The sequence below is a fragment of the Impatiens glandulifera genome, chromosome 1 (assembly GCF_907164915.1).
Source record: "Impatiens glandulifera chromosome 1, dImpGla2.1, whole genome shotgun sequence".
Taxonomy (NCBI): domain Eukaryota; kingdom Viridiplantae; phylum Streptophyta; class Magnoliopsida; order Ericales; family Balsaminaceae; genus Impatiens; species Impatiens glandulifera.
The window spans coordinates 84,640,489-84,656,872 of record NC_061862.1 but is presented as its reverse complement, the minus strand read 5'-3'; the positions used below and the strand labels follow the sequence as shown (position 1 = coordinate 84,656,872).

The following is a 16,384-nucleotide window of genomic DNA, read 5'->3' as shown; positions in this document are numbered from 1 at the left end:
CGATGGTGAACCAATCGATGACTGATTCATCCACCATGATTAGGGATGAGCATTGGGTGGTTTAATCCGAAATCCAATTCAATCTGAATCCTAAATACTAATTTGGATTGGATATTTCGGATTGGACTGAGATCGGATCGGATTGAATTAAATCGGATTGGATTAGGATTATCCAAATTATACAAACTATCTAAATAAAAATATTTTTTTTAATTAATTTTCTTTAAATTAAATTTCATCTCAATATAATATATATATTTTACTTATCATCACTTACAGCGATATTTATTTTATTTATTATTATTATTTTTTTCATATTAAAATTTAATAATAATAAAAAATTCGAATTTTTAAAAAAATATTTAAAACAAAAATTGTTGACTAATTTCAACCTGATATATATAAATATTTTTTAGTTTGGATTATCCAAACCATTTTCAATCCAATCCGTATTAATTAGTAAAATCGTTTGGATTACGGATAGGATAAACTTAGTTTGAATTTAATACGGATCGGACAAAACGGATTGGTTTTACCCATTTGCTCACCCTTAACCATGATTGCACATGCGGTATAAAGTTCTCTTTAATCAACCATTTATTTTCGAATCTAAATGTTTGACATTCTCTCTCCATCTTTCGGCGTTCTATCAAGATCGGCCGTCGATTTGAACAACTCCATGGAATGACCTTTTGAAATATATTAGAAAATCCTCGAAAGATTGATTCACTAATTAGAAATATGATGATACTATAATGAACGTGACCCTCATTTCCATTACTTCTCCTAAAAGTGAGTTGACCACCTTTCATAGGTAAATCGATAAGTTCAAGTTCTTCAATTGTCTCTGAGAGATCGTGTATTATGCTAATATGACTATTGGCCACTTTTCTTTCAGAAGAAAATCTCACTTCGTTCATGTTTCCCGCAAAAACAATTGGTAAGTCCTAGAGACTAGCAACATTCTTCATCTCATTAAAGAACTCAGTTTTAAATTGTGTAAGAACATGTCCATAGACGGCAGAATTACCCATCGGAAATTATCCTCATGATTTCTTAATTGAACGTTAACCGAGTATCTACCTAAATTAACATCCATTTTCTCATACATATCTTCAATTCATGCAACAAGAATATGATTTGACGCTCTTATAGAATCAAGAGCCTCCCAACTACACAATCTCTAATTACACAAATCTCTAACGATCCACTGATTCATCTTCTGAATTATTGTATCAATAAAACACCAAGGATTCCCATTAGTGACTTAATGATATCTCTCTTCACACCATCATTTAATCCATAAACGTCCAAGCAATAATTTTTCCAATCATTAATAAATCTAGTTGGAATAACTTTTCTCGGCTTCGAGACATGCTTTCCTACTTGCATATAACCCTGTGATAAATCATTTAACTTTTTCAGGTGACAATGTTGATAGTTTTTCGATGAAGAAGTACTTGAGTGAAAAGTATACGAGAATCCTATTACTTTTTAATATAGTAATTCTTTATTTTGAATTTAAAAAGTTAGTTAAATTCTTACTATTTAAACTAATTGAAATTGTTTCATATAGTTTAATTGACAATTCTATTTTGATTTTTAGGTATATACAAGTTAATAAAAAAAATTAATATAAAAATTAAAATAAAAAATGCTCTCAATTGTATACTCTTCACCAAAAAAAAATTTAATTATATCTTTACTCTTAATCAAAACATAAATAGATCTCATTTTGATACTAATTCAAACTTTAAGAAATGTATTAATTGATTTTTTTATATATATATATTTCACTATATTATATATTATAAAATTAAAAAAAAACATTGAATTGACAAATCAATTTAAAAGTTTATATGAATTGTTAACTCAAAAATTTGATTAACCAGCACGGCAAATATAATATTGATAAATATTAAATTCACAAATTTATACAACAATTGATAGGATGTATATAATTTAAAAGTTGGATTATAAAGTATATTTTATTTATATATGTAATATATTTTTGTAATGTATAATATTTATTTTAATTATTTAATTTAGTATATTTAATTTTAATTATATATATTTTATGTTTATAAAATGAGATAATTACTGATTTAAAAGGAAATATGAATATTTTAAAAAATGAATGGAAAAGTGGGCATTATAAGAAAAATCTTTAAAACATGAGTAAACAAGAAAAATATGGATATTCCAAATTCAATGCAATGTGACAGCCATTTACTTCAGATTCATTTGATAACAAAAATTCAGAAGCAGAAGCGTCTTCATCAACAATCAAACCTTCTCATCTTTCTCTCTCGTCCTCGCCGGCAATCTGCTTCCTGGAAATCCGAGACGTACGTGGAATATATATACAGTCATCTCTCTCTCTCTCTCTCTCTATCTGTACACACTACACATGTCAATCGCATGCAATAGTTTATGCCGAGAACACTGGACATTCTTTCTCCATTTACTAGCTACACATTAGTATTTGCACATCATATGTATGTGGACAACAGACTACAGTTTATTATATATTTACTAAACATTGATATATATATATGACATTTTATTTTATGGATGCGACTGAATATCATTCATAATGATCATCGGACTGACTGATAATTAAAATATACGATAGATCTGTTTTCATGAACACGATGTCGTAGGTCAGATTTTAGAACACGGAATGAGACGTCTCAGACTTTTGTTTTGTTATATACGCGCGTCTCCATCGAGATCATCGAGACTTTTGTTATATATCACGATTGATTGATTGATTGTTTGTTTGTTGAAGTTGATGATAATGGATAAATTTAGAATATATATTCCGTTAAAAGTATCTGATGGCTAATATTAATGAGTTGTTGTTGTTGTTGTAACTCAAGCGCAGATTGATTTAGTACTAGTAGTAGTAAGTAGTGATGAGATCATCAGGTGGCATTGAAGAGGCCACCCAGAGGAGGGGATGCTCTTGCACAGCAGGCGCTTTTTTCCCGGAGGAGTCTTTCGAGAGTTTGGAAAATTATGGCAGGGCGTTGAAGGAGACACCGAGTCGTCTCATGAACCGGGCTCTGACTCGGGCTCTGGAGTCGGACGAGTTGGAGTCCAAGGCACGAAGCAACAATGACATGAAGCGTACACTGACGTGGTGGGATCTGATTTGGTTCGGTATGGGATCAGTTATAGGGTCTGGAATCTTCGTCCTGACCGGCCTTGAAGCGAAGCGGGATGCAGGGCCAGCAGTGGTACTATCCTACGCAGTCTCAGGGTTTTCTGCTCTGTTATCTGTATTCTGCTATACTGAGTTTGCCGTTGAGATTCCTGTAGCAGGTGGTTCATTTGCTTACTTGAGGGTCGAATTGGGGGATTTCGTTGCTTTCATTGCTGCCGGCAACATCCTGTTCGAGTATATAATCGGCGGAGCTGCGGTGGCTAGGTCTTGGACGTCCTACTTCGCCACCCTCTGCAATCACAGCGGAAAAGAGTTCCGAATCCATGCCCCACACCTGAGTGAAGGGTACAACTACCTTGATCCGATTTCAATCGGGGTTATCATAATCCTGACCATCATAGCCGTGAAGAGCACCAAGGCGACTTCCCGTCTCAATTACGTGGCCTCTCTCGTCCACTTAATCGTGATCTTGTTCATCATCATAGCTGGATTTGCGAAAGGTAACATCAAAAACTACGCACCGTTTGCCCCCAATGGTCCCCGTGGAATCTTCAAGGCCTCTTCGGTCCTGTTCTTCGCGTACGTTGGATTCGATGCAGTCGCGACCTTAGCTGAGGAGACGAAAAACCCAGGTAAGGACATCCCCATAGGACTTGTGGGGTCGATGGTGATCACGACTACTATCTATTGCTTGATGGCAGTCGCCCTCTGCTTAATGCAGCCATACCAGCTGATAGACGAAGATGCGCCTTTCTCTGTGGCATTCTCTGCCGTTGGATGGGACTGGGCCAAGTACCTGGTGTCTCTTGGGGCTTTGAAGGGGATGACATCGGTACTTCTAGTTGGGGCAGTTGGTCAAGCCCGTTACCTAACCCACATTGCCAGAACCCACATGTTGCCTCCTTGGTTTGCACAAGTTGATGCAAAAACAGGGACACCTGTTAACGCTACAATTACAATGATGGCTGCAACTGCACTTATCGCTTTCTTCACAAACCTTGATATCCTCTCAAATCTCTTGTCCATCTGCACTCTCCTCATCTTCATGATGGTGGCCGTAGCCCTTCTTGTTCGTCGCTACTATGTGACGGGAGTCACATCCCCATCTGACCGTAACAAGCTTGTGTTGTTCCTAACCTTGATCATTGGCTCCTCCGTGGGGACTGCCATCTATTGGGGACTAAGCCAGCGAGGATGGGTTGGTTACTGCATATTTTGCCCGATTTGGTTTTTGGGTACACTAGGACTGAGAGTGGTGGTCCCGCAAGCAGCCAGGGAAACCACCAAGATATGGAGGGTACCTCTTGTTCCATGGCTTCCATCTACATCGATCGCAATCAATATCTTTCTACTTGGCTCTATTGATAAAGAGTCTTTCATCAGGTTTTCTATTTGGACAGTGGTGCTTCTCCTCTATTACTTCTTTTTTGGACTCCATGCATCTTACGACACTGCAAAAGATCAAAATCAGATCTTGAAAACACCGGATTCTAATATTTCTAAGGAATCTACTCCTGTTCCTAGTAATCAGGGCGCGGCAGAGATGAATATTAGTATCACCAATGTCTAGGACATTAGTAGTCTTTAAAATAGTGTTTGGTTGGATTTCAAATTGAATTAGTAGTTTGTACAGGTCATATTGTTTTTCTGAATGGTACTACTGTTCATTCAAATCGTGGTGAAGTTGGTATTTCATTCATTATTAACAGTATAAAATAGTTTATATGCTTTTCTCAAACAATTTATTTATTTGGACTTTTTAGTTTTCAACTTATTAACAAAATATCAAAATTTTAATTATTTTTTTTGAATGTATATCACAAATTAACACTTTATTTTATATGAATACCGTGTAACTCATTTCAAATATATATAAAAAAAGAAAAGACTATTTATTGTAGAAGAGGATGATCTGATCTAATTTAATTGACTGAGAATATATTTCTTTTCTTCTTATACATTTTAATTTTTCCAAATACATTATGTCATATAATTCAATATTCTATTCACTCTTTTGTCTTGAATTTCTTATTTCACTTTTAAAAATCGTTTTAGAAAAAGTTAAATCTTATTTCTTAATAACAAAAGAAGTTGTTAAATTTAAAATTATTTCTCTTTTATATAATAAAAAATTATTAAAATTGATATTTCATTTGAAGACCACCTTACCGGAATTCTCTCTTTATTTGTTCATGTTTTTCATTATTTTGACCATATATATAGATAATAAGTTATCGCATTACAAAACTTTTTTCGATGTTATTTTCAACCAATGGTAAGGACAAATTTACAACAACTAATAATATTTTATAAAGATTCTTCCGACCGCATTATTAATTTATTCATTTTGTTCTACCTCTTCGTTCATTAGAATTGAAATAAATTCGTATTTAGATTCGCCCTACAAAAATTCAAAATTACTGGATGTTCTCCAATGATATTTATATTTTCTTAAAATTTATCATCTTATTTAATATATATTTTTAAATTAATATTTGATATATAACTTTTTATTAATTTACCACATTTAGTCCATTTAGTCCGGAACATATAAATTGTCTATCCTCATTCTTTATATATATATATATATATATTCTCTATCTCATTTTTTATTATTATTTATATAATATAAATATAAATTAATATTCACATTTCATAATTATATATATAACTCACACTCAATATATTTTTATCAAATTATTTTTATTATATATATTTCATATTTTTTTATATTTTGTCTAAGTAAATAATAAAAAAGATATCTTCTTATATATATAATTATAAAAAAAAGTTCACTTAAACTATGTACTGGTACAATTTACTCACTTATTTGTATTTACTAATAAAATATTATTTAAACATACATATTATTAAAAATTAAGTCATTTAGCTTGTTTAACTAATTATAGTTAATTTTTATTTTTTAATTTATATATTTATTAATTAAATATTAATATATTTTTTTATTAATAAATGAACTTTATTTTTATTTTTTTCATACAAAAATTATTATTTCTATATAATAAGTATTTATTATTGAGTATTTTAATTTAATTATATATAAACATTTATCATTAATTATTTTAATTTATATTTTTTTTCTTTTTATTTTTTTTCTTTTATTAACATTAATTATTAATTATTTTAAAATAAATTTAGTTGGTCTAATTAATGAAAAAAAAGAAAAAAATATTAATATTTAATTAATAAATATATAAATTAAAAAATAAAAATTAACTCTAATTTAGTACCAAAACGCATATTTTTAATATTAGTATATTTAAATGATTTGAGCTTTTTTTTTCTATAAATATAGGTATTGATCTCTCCCTTGCCCACCGGGGAAAGTACTATCTCTTATTATTCATTTTAATTTTTTAAAATTAAATAAAACTAACATGAAACCGATTCAACTGAAAGGGGTCGTTTTTGATTTTTATATAAATATCACCGTATAATATTATATTTATATAGTCTCTTATTATTCATATATATATATATATATATATATATATATATATATATATATATATATATATATATATATATTAACATCACATAATATTATATTTATATAGTCTCACTTATTAGTCATTTCAATTTTTATATATAAATATAACATCACATAATATATAAATATAAATATTTTAGTAGATACTCAAATTTAATTTATCCGATTTAATAAACTTTTAAATCAATTATTTCTTTAAAATTATTTAAAAATAAAATAATTATTATCAAGACCCATCCATAGATAAATATAATAAATATTTTATTTGGGGAATGACTTTATATCCGTTAAATTTCAAAATAATTAAATCCAAAATTCAAAATAAAAAAATAATTATTTGGGAAAATGTTATATTTATAATCTCAAAATAATTAAAACAAGGACCCAAAAATAATTATATTGGATAAATGTCATATTCATGAAGTGTAAGATAATTAAATAAAAAAACAAAATTATTATTTTGAATAGATATTATATTCATAAAATTTAAAATAATAAAATTAAAATTTGAACCATAAATAAAATAATAATTATTTAGAAAGATATTGTATTCATAATCCTAAAATAATTAAAATTATGTTAAAAAAAAAAATTATTTTGAGAAAATTGTATACATTAATTCTAAAATAATTAAAATTTTAAGCTTAAATAAATGAAATAATTATTTGAAAATAACGTTATATTAATTAAATCCCAAAATAATAAAAAAAAATAAAGCCTTAAAATAGTAAAGAAAATAGGCAAAAATGAATTTTATGTCTATTAATTTTTATTTATTTATTTTGCAGGTAAATAAAAAAGAAAATAAAAAGAAAGGAGAATGTCAAACGGGACAAAGTCGTTTAACCCAAATCAAACAAGTCGAGGCCAGGCGAATCTCAAGCGCAGCCAACTAGCCAAACGAAGCGCCCAACAGACAAGGCACGCAACGCTGGATGGTACCTGGCTCGGGTTTCTTATAAATAGGACATCCCGTTGAAGATGGAAGCAAAAGAGCCCAACCTCAAGCCTTCCATCATCCTCCATCAACATGCTTCATTAAAAATTCTTCAAAATTTTTCAGTTCTTAGAAATTCTTGTATAAATTTTCTAAGCTCCATTGTAGTCCAGCCAAAAGTTTTAACATCTTTCTATGATTAATTTCTAACCATTATAAGTTGACATTCATGTTAGGAATAAAAATTGAAATTTACACATTTTAGTTCATGTGTTATTTAATACTACATGATCGTTCAATTTCTTGATTTAAATTTGATTCTTATATCATCTATAAACTTTACGTTGAAGCCAATTTAATCGTTCAATCCAAATAAAAAATGCACAATTTTGATTTAAAATTTTCAGAAAATCAGGTTTATGTTTTTGAGCTATAGCTCAAGAAAATCAACTCCATTCAAAACATTTTATAACTAACATTGCGTGATTTGGTTGAGTTTGGACTAAAATCAAAATTTTCTTAAAAACTTACCAATTTCAATTCATGAATTGGTATGAACTTACAACAAGTTGGTTTTAACCAACTCGTTTTGATTCTAATGAAGAAGCTTTTTATAAACTCAGAATACAAGTTATTTGATTTTTTTTTGTTGTCAAATCCTATGTTTTTGGTGAAGGCTCCGACAAGGCCTAAGCCGGTTGAATAATGGCATAAGATCATTATAAATGTGTTATATATATATATATATATATATATAAAGAAAAAGAAAAAAAGCAAACCTTCCTATCTGGCTTGTTTGAAGATTTGAGGTCTTATACAGAAATTGAAAAATAAAATAAAAATCGAACATTTGGAGGTTGAAGGTGACTTCCTAACTTGGCCCTACAGCCCGTGCCGCACTTGTCCATCCGCTCCCCCACTTTGCATTGACCTCCGCCGGAACCGTGTTAAGCCCAATATTCCTAACTGTAAATATTTTTTAACATTAGTATGGTAGTTTATTAGGGTTCGAGTTTAGGTTTTACACACTCTCCATCATGGGAAATTTGATGAAATGACCATAATAATGATCGCATTTTGAAAAATGACCTAAGCCTAATAATGTTTACAAAAATTACCTTTTCGGTATGTACAAAATTCAAAATACATATTGCGTATAAAATTATAAATTTCAAAATACATACAAAATAATATATACATTAAAACTATAAATTTAATTCAACAAGCACATGTGATCTAACGGTTAAGAGTACATATTGCGATGCTGAAATTATGGTTCGAATCCTAACTGATGCGAAATGACAATTTTGGTGGTGAGGGAAAAGACTAAAATGACAAATTATGGTGGTATATGTGTGAGCAGTTTAAGGAATGAGAGAATGATAATTTGAATTGAGAGGGGTATTAAGGGTGGCCAAAAAATTCGACCTGAAAGACCTGATTCGTTGATTCGGTAGATCCGATCCGAAAAAATCAAAATCTGATGGATCGGATTTGGATATCGATCCGATATTTTTACCGAATTTCCGGATCGAATACGGATCGGGAAAAAAAAACTTCGGATACCCGAAGCCGATCCGATGATTTTTAAAATTTATTAAATAATTATAAACCCAAACAAAAATCTATTTATTCCTTTTGTCTTCCTTCCCGTTTCTCTTTACATACCCAAACAAAATATTATTAAATAATTACAAACCTAAAAAGAATATTATTAAATAATTATAAATTCAAACAAAAATATCTCTATTCCATATGTTTTATTCTGTTTCCTTTTACAAACCCACAAACTCAAACAAAAATATATATCTTCCCTTTACAAACCCATAAAAATATTGATTTCATTTTGGCATTTGAATTATATTTTTGATATGTATTGCACTTATGAGTTCAATTCATAACTAAGAATCCTTAATAGAACAATTTTTATTTTCTAACCTATGGAAAAAAATTATAAATATGAAAAAACTGGATCGGCGGGTATTCGGCTGGCCGATCCGATTCGGTGTTTTTGGATCGGATAGTGGTCGAATAATGGGTCAAAAACGGATTGCAATTTTTAAAAATAATAGAGGCGGATATCCGATCCGAAATAACGGATCGAATCGAATCAATAGGTTTGTCCACCCTTAGTGGGTATTAATAATGCATCTTTGTGGTGATTCGAGTTTGTATTAATAATTGTATTGAAAAATGTATGATAATACATGTGGGTGCGAATTTAAGAAAATAATGTTTTGAATTGAAGCAAAAGACGAAGAAACATGTGTGGTTTTGAACAATTCAACTTACAGTGATGTTCTAAAGAGAAGACTTCGTTAGGGTTGAAATTTGGATCAGTAATTATTAAAGTAATTATTATTTGGATCAGTTTAAATATGTTGATTGGCTATTGAGCTTTAATAATAATGATCCAAATTGTTTAAACTACTAATTAGATTTATTTACTTCAAATTTAAAAAATATAAAATAAATAGTTTCATTCTTTTTGTTTCTTCAAATTATCACATATTTGTTCAGATAGATAGAAGAGAGTTTTTTTCTATATCCGTTACTTTATGTACGGATATATTGAGGGTAAAATTAAATTGTAAAAGATTATTTAAATTTTCTAAATTAATTGGTGAAATAATTATAAGTATTATTATGTTAATGTTAAAGTTTTGATTATTTATTTATATATTTTATGTGTTTTAATAATCACTAGTAAAAAAAAGGGACGTTTACAAAGAGAGTTTAGTAATGGTCCCAAGAAGAAGATACATTTTTCGTTATTAAAAATAGATTCTGAGAGGTGTATAAAATTTTTGGTGAGCGAAATATTTGTAGCGAACGGGGCAGCGAACGTGGAGTGCTGATTAGACTTGATGACTCAGTATTTATTTATTTTTATTTTTTATATTTATTAATAATTTTCTCTCTCTTCTCTTTTTCTCTCTTTATCTTAAATATGATGCATTTAATAAAAAATTCAATTATTATTAAAAAATATTTAATAATTTATCTCTTTAATTTTTTATTATTATAAATATATTTTTTTAAATTATTGTACATGCCAACTATAAACCTATAAACCGCATTTTAATTATTTCTCCGATTATAAACCTGGTATTTTAATTATTTCTCCCTTTCAATAATTTATTTTCTTTTATTTATTAAAAAAAAATTATTTTCAATAATAAAAATGACTCAAATTAAAATAAATAATAATTAATTAGGATATTCAATAATAAAAATGACTCAAATTAAAATAAATAATAATTAATTAGGATAATAATAACATGGTGTGCTAGTTGAATGTTGTCGTAGTTGATTCAACTCTATATAGTTGATTGAGTTTCTAGTAAATCCCATAAGATTAACGGAAATTAAAAGAAAGAGATTTTTAAGGAGAGAAAAAAGAGAAAAATAACACTTAAGAGTTTAAAAAGAGAATCAATCTGTTGAATAAAATGATTAATAATTTTTGATTTTATTATTATTAATATATATATATATTATTAAATTAATAGATGATAGAATTAATTAACTGAATTAAAAAAATATTAAAAGAAAAATAATTAAAATACATTTAGAATGGCATGTATAATAATTTAAAAAAATATATTTATAATAATAAAAAATTATAAAAATAAATTATTAAGTGTTTTTTAATAATAAAAATTGAATTTTTTATTAAACGCCTCATATTTAAGAGAAAGAGAGAAAATGTAAGTAACTAGAAGAGAGAGAGAAAATTATTAATGAATATAAAAAAGAAAAATAAATTAATACCAATCATCACGTGTAATCAGCACTCCACGTAGTTTGCTCCATTCGGTTACCAAATTTTCGCTCCCTATCATTACTCAATTATTAAAGTAATTATTATTTGGATCGGTTTAAATATGTTGATTGGCTATTGAGCTTTAATAATAATGATCCAAATTGTTTAAACTGCTAATTAGATTTATTTACTTCAAATTTAAAAAATATAAAATAAATAGTTTCATTCTTTTTGTTTCTTCGAATTATCACATATTTGTTCAGATATAAGAGAGTTTTTTTTCGTTACTTTATGTACGGATATATTGAGGGTAAAATTAAATTGTAAAAGATTATTTAAATTTTCTAAATTAATTGGTGAAATAATTATAAGTATTATTATGTTCATGTTAAAGTTTTGATTATTTATTTATATATTTTATGTGTTTTAATAATCATTAGTAAAAAAAGGGACCTTTACAAAGAGAGTTTAGTAATGGTCCCAAGAAGAAGAAAAATCTTTCGTTATTAAAAATAGATTCTGAGAGGTGTATAAAACCTTTGGTGATACAAATTTTTACCGAAAGTTTTCTAATAAACTTTCGGTTTTGACTCTCCCAAAAACATAAAATAATTCTAAGTTTTGGAAATGGGGTAATTGCAAAGGTTATTCAAAGAACGTCCGGTTTTAATTTTCCCAAATTGGTAATTGTGAAGGTTTTTCAATAAACCTTCGGTTTTGAAGCTTTCTAAAAAAACTAAAAATAATTCTAAGTGTTGGGAAGGAGTAATTGCGATGGTTTTTCAATAAATCTTCGGTTTTAACTCTTCCAAAAAAACCAAAAATAATTCTAAGTGTTGGGAAGGGGTAATTGCGAACGTTTATTAGAAAACCTTCGGGTTTTTTTACTCTTCTAAAAAAAATTGAAAATAATTCTAAGTGTTAGTAAGAGGTAATTGTGAAGGTTTATTGGAAAACTTTCGATTTTAACTCTTCCCAATAAGTAATTACCGAGAGTTCTTCTAATACTCTCGGTAAAAACCATACTAATTAAAAACCAGATCCCCTTTTCTTTTCCGATTAATCTAGACGCCTCTCTCCCCTCGCTCTCTGCTCTCTTGCCGCTGCAGATTCTTCAACTTAAGGTTAATATATATTAGAGTTATATATATAAATGTTAGATTTATATGGTTTTGTTTTAATTTTGGTTAGTATATGTTAGATTTAGAGTGATTTTTTTTTTTAATTTTGGTTAGTATATGTTAGATTTAGGGTCTTTTGTTATAATTTTGGTTAGTATAGGTTAGATTTAGTTGATTTTGTTTGATTTTGGTTAGTATATGTTATATTTATGGTTGATTTTGGTTATTATATGTTAGATTTATAGTTGATTTTGTTTTGAGTTTTGGTTCGATACATATATGTTTAGGGTTGATTTTTGTTTGAATTTTTGGTTAGATTCATATTTGTTTGGTTAGATTAAAAAATGTCTTAGGTCGTTGTATTAATTAGGATTTCATATTTATTTTGTTTAGATTCATATATGTTATATATATGAAGAATATGGAAATGTAAGCCCAATTTATTAATAATATGCATTTAGGATGACTAAATGGTTGCATATGCAGAAAACACCAAAGAGATTACACCCGTCATTCCAGAACCTTCTAGAACAATCAAATGACCTTACGATCCGAGGAGAGACTTCTAGAGTCGACACAATGTCTGATGTGGTGGACCCGATGGCTATTGCTGACGTTAAACATGAGGATGATGCGAGACACATGGCGTTGACATTGGAGCAAATTCAATTGAGAGATATGGAAAGAGCACAAATGATTAGTGAAATCAAAGCGGAGAGGGTACAAATGACGCAACGATTGGAGAAATTTGAACATCAAATTGATTTCTTCATGAGGTGTTTTCAACCCCCCCTCCTCCCCCCTCAGCTACTTAGTACATAAAATTTTTGAATAATTGTAAACGTTTTGATTTGACTGATAACATGTTTTTGGATAATTGGGTACATTTTGATTTTGATTTAGAATTTTGGAATTATAATTATCTTTTGGTTTATGAATGTTATTGTATATGTATTGGTTTGCCTTATTTGAGAAATTTATTGAAAATTTTCTCTTTGGACTATTCTCAAAAAAATAGAAAAAATTCTAAGTGTTAGAGAGGTAATTGCGAAAGTTATTCAAAGAACAATCGGTTTTAACTTTCCCCAAATTTGTAATTGTGAAGGTTTTCCAATAAACCTTCGGTTTTGAATCTTCCCAAAAAAAATAATTCTAAGTGTTGGGAAAGGGGTAATTGCGAAGGTTTTCTAATAAACCTTCGATTTTGACTCTTCCCAAAAAAACAAAAATAATTCTAAGTGTTGGGAAGGGGTAATTGCGAAGTTTTTTCAATAATCCTTTGGTTTTGACTCTTCCAAAACAAAATAAAAAATTTAAGTGTTGGGAAGGGTAATTGCGAAGGTTTTCCAATAAATCTTCAGTTTTGACTCTTCCAAAAAAACCAAAAATAATTCTAAGTGTTGGGAAAGGGTAATTGCAAAGGTTTTCCAATAAACCTTCGGTTTTGACTCTTTCCAAAAAAAAACCAAAACTAATTCTAAGTGTTGGGAAGGGTAATTACGAAGTTTTCCAATAAACTTTTGGTTTGACTCTTAAAAAAAACAAAATAATTTTAAGTGTTGGGAAGAACTAATTGCAAAGATTTTCTAATAAACCTTCGATTTTGACTTTTCCCAAAAATAAAAATTCTAAATGTTGGGAAGGGGTTTGTGAAAGTTTTTAATAAACCTTCTGTTCTGATTCTTTTCAAAAAAACCTAAAATAATTCTAAGTGTTGCAAAGGTTTTTCCACAAATCTTCGATTTTGACTCTTCCAAAAACAAAAATTCTAAGTGTTGGGAAAGGTAATTGAGAAGGTTTTCCAATAAACCTTCGGTTTTAACTCTTCCCAAAAAAACAAAAAATAATTCTAAGTGTCGAGAAGGGTAATTGAGAAAGTGTTTCAATAAACCTTCAGTTTTGACTATTTCCAAAAAAACCAAAAATAATTTTTAAGTGTTGGAAATGGGTAATTGCGAAGGTTTTTAAATCAACTTCGGTTTTGACTTTTCCAAAAAAAAAATTAATTCTAGGTGTTGGGAAGGGTAATTGCGAATGTTTTTCAATAAACCTTTGGTTTTTACTCTTCCCAATAAAACCAAAAATAATTCTAAGTGTTGGGAATGGGTAATTGCGAAGGTTTTCTAATAAACCTTCAGTTTTGACTCTTCCCCAAAAAAACAAAAATAATTCTAAGTGTTGTGAATGAGTAATTGCGAAGGTTTTCTAATAAACTTTCGGTTTTGACTCTTTTAAAAAAAACAAAAATAATTCTAAGTGTTGGGAAAGGGTAATTGCAAAGGTTTTCTAATAAATCTTCGATTTTGACTCTTTCCAAAAAATTTTTTTGTTAAAGGTCAGGACTGAGAGATATTTGAAAATCTCTCGGTTTTGAATGTAGGTATCGAAAGTTAATTAATTGGCTTTCGGTATCCATTCCCTATTTTATTTGATTTTTTGCTATTTTGTTTGTCTAAACTCTTAAGCACATCTAGGGATGGCAATTGGGCGGTTCGGGGCGGGGAATGCAATTACCATCCCCGCACCGTTTTAATTTTGGGATTTTTTTAATACCATCCCCGCCCCGTTCGGTTTTTTTCGGTTTCGGGGAATCCCGCGGTGCACCGTTAATAATTTTTATTTAAAAAAATAAATAAATATTATACAATAAAATTATATAAACTAATTTTTTAATATAATATATATTGTAATATATTAAAAATTTATATTATTATAAAGAAATAATTTCAATACTCTTATAAAATATAGTAAATAAATAAATATATTGGTGATTTAATATATTTAATTATGTTTATGGCATTCGGGGCAGAATCGGTGTGAAAACGGGGTGAAATCGGGGCGGGGCGGGGAACACAAATACCATCTCCGCCCCATCCTCATTCGGTTTTGGGGAAAAACCGTCCCAAACGGGGCAATTCGGTTCAGTTTTCGCGGGGCGGTTTCAAATTGCCATCCTTAAGCACATCAAGTGTGTGTTATGTTTTAAGAATTAAGATTGTGCTTAATGTTATAATGTATATGATTGTTTTTATTATATAAAGAAGTGTATATGTATGTTTGTGTTTGATGATAATAAAGATGTGTGTAAAGTTTGATTGAAAAGATTTGTTGGGATTGTATAATGTTTTAAGGATATCAAATGTGTTAAATTAATGTTGTTCAAAGTTATTATAAAGTGAAACACCAATTTATTTAAAAATTTATGAAGTGGTAATACCGAAAGCTTAACCATTAACTTTCGGTAAAAATCGTCAATACCAAAAGTTGTTAAGAAAGCTTTCGGTATTACCACTACATAATTTGTTAATTTAATTGGTGTTTCACTTTCTAATCTAGACTTCTAACTAAACTAATCAAGTGTGTGTTATTTTTTAAGAATTAAGATTGTATTTAATGTTATAGTATATATGATTGTGTTTGATTATATAAAGAAGTGTAAATGTATGTTTGTGTTTGATGATCATATGGATGTGTGTAAAATTTGATTGTAAGGATTTGTTGGAATTGTGTAAAGTTTTTTTTTTTTTTTTTGGGAAAACAGCTTAGTGCCATTTCATTAAAAAAACCCAAAAGAGGGAAAAAAATACAAAAGTTTAAGATCAGATCTAGACAATTTCTAGATTTGACAATGAAACAATAATTGAATTACAGACAATAACAATAATCAATTAGCGCCTACAGCGTTTTTACTTTTATTCTACTTGTGACCTTCTCAAACGAAATATCCCATATATGGCAGAGCTTTCTATTCTCTTCATTCCTTTCGATTCCTCTCCAGGATTGAATGAGTGCATTTCCATCTGAAGTTATATCTCTCCAAATATCTTCAGCGGTTCTACTTCTTCCACTGTGAGTTCTTGAATTTCTTTCTTTCCAGATA

General features: G+C 28.8%; 1 protein-coding gene across 1 annotated transcript; it reads left to right on the top strand.

Annotated features, from left to right (window-relative positions):
- The first annotated feature begins 2,918 nt into the window (after positions 1 to 2,918).
- LOC124934778 (cationic amino acid transporter 1-like) lies at positions 2,919 to 4,739 on the top strand. Its single transcript, XM_047475286.1, has one exon. It carries the CDS (start codon positions 2,919 to 2,921, stop codon positions 4,737 to 4,739), a length of 1,821 nt encoding a protein of 606 aa, XP_047331242.1.
- Positions 4,740 to 16,384: the final 11,645 nt, after the last annotated feature.

Excerpts from the sequence above, each read along its gene's own strand:
- LOC124934778 (XM_047475286.1), top strand. The coding sequence starts at position 2,919 with ATGAGATCATCAGGTGGCATTGAAGAGGCCACCCAGAGGAGGGGATGC.